Here is a 5,268-nt window from a genome sequence, read left to right as displayed (position 1 = left end):
TATGTCGGCCGAAACAATATTGTCGGGCAATAAATTTTGTGAAATCATCTTTGTGTTTCCTCTTATCTACCAACGAATATTATTGTCCAACATAAGGTAATATCAGAACAACCTCAACGGAGTTGAATTTAGTGAAAAAAGAAACAAGAGTCCATGAAAATGAATAATTTGCTACAGAAAATTCCTGAAACACCCAAGTTTATGACAGCAAGTTCAATAAATTCCTCTGAAAACGATCAGCAATCGTAATGTTCATCTGTAATATTGAGCAATAATTGCCGAATTCTTTTATCGTAATTCGATGTCTTATTATAATAATCACTACTACTTATTAAGTAAAGCAGGTTCTGCATCGGATGAGACCTAAGGAACGCAGTCAAACCCAAATCCGCCAGACCGGAATCAATTGGAACCGGGTTGCGGGCTGGAAAAGTGCCAATGTTTCGCAGACATTACAGTTTTTTCTTCATATATTTCAATCGTTTTGTCCTGATGAAGTAGGTTGTAATGTCTGTTAAACGTTGGCACCACTCCAACCCCCAATGAATCTGTATCCTTCAATTGAATTTCATTAACGCCCTAAATTTATAAAAAAAAATTAGAACTAGCTCGGTGTCTCAGTATTTTTATGATGTTATCTTTTACCTGACCAGAAAAATTGTTGTTCAGTGCTGCATATTGGGAGTGGTTCGAGATAGAAAAGTGCATTTTTAATTTCACTGGTTTGCTATACCCAATACCTGTGTACTTCGTTAAAATTCAAAACAGCAATTTGATGTTCTCTTTAAACAGCAATTAAGATCCGCGTCACAGACATATGCAGTAGGCCTAAAGGAATAGATTGACAAAAAAATCACGTTTAACACAGAATGTTGGCCGTGTTAATTTACGAATCGAAATCGCCCCCACTTGCATACATTTCCGCAAATATAAAGTAACAACAATACAAAGATGATGGCTCATCCATAAAAACCGCAACACCAGTTTGGTCGTTTCGATATAATAAACGCACTTGCATAAAATGTACAAGAAATTTTTGTGGTTTTTCCTTTGTGTGTCATTCATCAAAGCTGACTTTCTGGATGAAACCCTAAATGGATGCGAAGGCAACTTCGATTGTGCAGAACAAGCAATTATTAAAACCATTGACGAATATGACAGCAAACCGACGGTCTCGTTTCTTCAAGATTTTGTTGTTCTGGAGAAAACGAACGAGGTTCAACTTACTCCAAAATCCCAAGAAGGAGTGTTCGAAAGAGTCCTACGGTACTTTATGAACCATGAGATCAGAATTAAATTTCCGTCTACTGAACTCGAAGCAAGAGAACTTATAGTTGGTGAGTTATTTTTCTATAAATAATCTTTAATAATTCTTGCGGATGCTTATATTTTATATTTTGAAATGTTATATAAATACAAACTGCTATCTGTCAGCGATCATTATAAAATAAATATACTTTGTAAATTTATAATGAATCTCGCGTGCCACAAAAATGTACAAGGAGGGTCGCATGTGACCCGCGATCGCGGGTTGGTCACCCTGGTTTAAAACATTCTTTAAGAAAAGCACAAGTACAAACTAACTTCGTATATTTCGGGAATACTGTATAAATCATATCAATATTGTCATGAGTGGTTGGATAACTACTATGACCATGAAATACATGATGTGAGGAATTAAAGTGTTTTTTACAATTAGATTTGAAACTTTTCATAGATATGATATGTTGATGAGCTTTCTCCATACTGTATTTTTACTAAGTTCATATCGGCAATTAAATTTTAAGTAGGTTCTAATAATAATAATAATAGTTGCTACAAAACAAGCTATGAATAATTTACTACGAACAGCTATATCACAATATTTTTTAATGAACAAATGAATATCCCGTTCTAAAATTGTGATCTGTACCAAATGTCCGGTCTAACTCTGCTGCTAGTTAATTATGTAGTTATGAAATAGTTGAATTAAAAACAAATATTTTTGCTAAACTATATTCATAAACATAAATTGAGGTTTTGTTCTTAACACTTTGCCTAATGCTCAACGAAAATAATTGCAAAGAGCATTTTTTATTCATTAATAAGGAAATAAAACATGATAGATACGGATTAAGTTCATGGTCAGTAATTTATCAAAACTACCAGACGTAAATGAAATTTCGACCTTATTTGATTTCATCAGCACGCCACAATTAATTTCGATATATCGCCGATCAAACTGAAGATGCCTCATACCAGCATATTGGTCCAATTATCGAATTATGTCAGTATGTCGCCATCTACTGATATTTGTTACTAACTGAAGTATTTCATGTGTTAGAGGTTAGACATTGACTAAGCAGTTTATATCGCGAGCCTTTTACAAATATAAGTTACGCTTTCTATTCAGTTAGACGAGCAGATACCTTAGTAAGACCTTCGTCTAGCATTTGATGGACATCAGTTACCAGCAAAAATCAGTAGATGGCATCCAGAGATGTGATTTATTTGAAATACTTGCATTTAAAATGCAAATACAAAATAAAAAATACTTTTATTTTGCAATTAGATACTTTTTTGAGAAACGCATTTTGTATTTTATTTAAAGTACTTTTCCAAACGTATTTCCTTTTTGTAAAATGCAAAACACACTTTTGCCGTTAAAAGTTTTGCTAGTATCACCTATCAAACATTATATAAAATGAAAAATGAAATTTTCTCAAATCGACCATTGAAGGCAATAACACCTTAAAAAGAGGACAAAGAGACATTTCACGAATGCTATCTAATTCTTTAACTGAAGAAAGTCCAAAATTCTAAACTCCTTGGAAAGGAATATTCTAAAATATTGGATCGATAATGGTTTCGGGGTTCAATGTCATGGTCTATGGAATCTTGAAGTTCCAAACTTACATAAGCACCTGCCAAATCACCACTTATCGTACCTTTAGCAAGGAACTACAAAATTCTATGAATTACGACAAAACAGCCCACAAACAATATCGAATTGATATGCGCCAGTTGCGTAAAACTGAAAACTGCAAACATAATTTGGTATGTTAATAAATGCGTATGATCCAAAATTCTTAGAAAACGATTCGAAAAACTTCACTTATTAGATGAACCCAAAGCTAAGGAAACTATAGATTCCATTTCTTTCTCTTATTACAGTGAGTAAAAGATGAGAAAAAAAATGGGGTTGTAAATATTTTGATATAAAATGGTTAATGTTGATTTTACATCAATAAAATTATTTGCAATCCTAATTTGGTTCTAATGTTTTATGGTAAACAAAATATTTTGTTATCAGTGTCTTTTTTCCAATTATAACGGGTGACAAAGGCAAATAAGGGAACATATAGAAGAACTATCTGTTGCTGTACTGAAAAAACTATAACATAAAGATAGAGAAATTATATCTCAATCACTTCAAACAGAAAAATGTGAATCATACTTAATCTTCGCAGCTAATGATATAGTGCAAACACCACTATTAGTCTAGAAAATCTCAAATATTTAAAAAATTAGCAAATGCTTGCAAGGTTTTCTTAAAAAATATTTCATGTCCATGTACATGTAGAAAATTAAATAGGTACTACAAAAAATTATTTATTTGAAAAAGGTATTTTGAAAATACATATTTTGCATTTAATATATAAAATATAAAAGGGAAATCTACCTTGAAATAACAAATCAGAAAAGTATTTGCATTTTGTATATTAATACTTTCAAAAAACCATTTTGCACATCTCTGATGACGACGCAATGTCGTAACCCGGTGTTATAGATATGAGCCTATAAAAGTGGGCCTATATTGTAACAAGATAATTTTTAGTCCAACTAATGATTTTTCAAACACATTGAGCTTTAAAGTTTCATCTTCCAACCAAGTTTTACACTATACTTCTTAGGTTAAATTCCAGTAAACCCAAAACTTGAAGTATATACATATGTGTTGAGTAATTTTTTATTGAAATAAATAAATAAATATACACTTCACTTCACATTTATTGAAAATTTTCCATGTGTAATTTACGACGTCTCCGTTTTTTAATAATCTTATACTTGCCACATTACTTATTTCAAAATAATGGTACGGGTAAAACTGATAGACGAAATTAGATCTGAATTAGGCTGAACCTTCAATTTTTTATCAAAAATACGATCTTCTGGGATCTATCTAGATATGAAGTATTTCAATTATTGTCAATTGTTATAAAAATCACACAAATTATTATGCATTATTAGACTACTCCACGACAAGTTTTAATAAACAGAGCAGCAAATGTGAGTATCTACCTTAATGGGCATATAGGGATCGAAGAATGTGAAACCAGTTACAGGTTGGGTTTCATATCTTCGAGCAAATGGCCTAGTTAACGTTGCCTAATTAAAAACAGAAAACCGATAAATGTCCGATTAACTTAAATATCTTGAAACAAGAGCAGCAGAAATGTTATACTAATGTTAATTTTCTACATATTGTGAAACTTTCATTCACCTTTCCAAAACAATTGTACATTGTAAAGTGGAATTGATATGTGACAGGATGAAATCAATTTTCTTCTACATTTTAACTGCAAGTAGTTATGAATATTTGAAAGAAATATAATTGGTATGAAATACTAATACCGCTACTGCCTACATTAGGTATATGGTGCCCATTTTTATGGTTTCTATTTAATTTTATTAGTTACTATGGCGGATAATAACAGATTTAATATTTAATAGAAAACCTTAATACTCTTTCTTACATAAAAAAATAGTCCTAAATACACCACAGCTGAATTTTAAATAAACTTTTTAGAATTAAAAAAGGTACCTATATCAACTCAGTTTTTGTATTCATATTTCAGAAAGAATAAATCCTAGTCAAAATTGTGTCACACTAGTTTAAATACATATTGCATATAAGTAGTATGTAGGACAATTTTTTTTTACAATATTTAAAATTCCATTAGGTTATTTTTTTTTATTATTCTTTTATCATCCCAGTACTACCTCTTCTCTTGTGTTACAAAAGAACACAAAGCAAAGAAATCTATTGTCATGGTTTTAAATAATTACCTGATAGAACATTATCGATTTATACATATAAGCATTCTAGTGTGTCAAAATTCCCTTTCCAGTCACTTATTTTTGATTTTTTATTGGTAAACGTAAGTTTCTCCAGTTTTAGAAGATCACAAAGATCAAACTTTTCAAAAAAAGTCCGATTTAACTGTCATACGTTACATTTTTTTATATTCTTAATTTCCGTATTATATATATATATATATATTTAAT

The 5,268-nt window shown here is 30.8% G+C and overlaps 1 protein-coding gene across 1 annotated transcript in view; it reads left to right on the top strand.

Annotated features, from left to right (window-relative positions):
* The first annotated feature begins 1,021 nt into the window (after positions 1-1,021).
* LOC108734499 overlaps positions 1,022-5,268 on the top strand; it is a 14,169-nt gene continuing 9,922 nt past the window's right edge. The window contains exon 1 of the mRNA XM_018466087.1: positions 1,022-1,337. Within this exon, the coding sequence (XP_018321589.1) occupies positions 1,022-1,337 (316 nt within the window). The remainder of the gene's footprint in view (positions 1,338-5,268) is intronic.

Source organism: Agrilus planipennis, unplaced genomic scaffold (genome assembly GCF_000699045.2).
Source record: "Agrilus planipennis isolate EAB-ADULT unplaced genomic scaffold, Apla_2.0 scaffold62, whole genome shotgun sequence".
NCBI lineage: Eukaryota > Metazoa > Arthropoda > Insecta > Coleoptera > Buprestidae > Agrilus > Agrilus planipennis.
The sequence above is the reverse complement of the archived record's forward strand: the minus strand, read 5'-3'. Positions and strand labels throughout refer to the sequence as shown.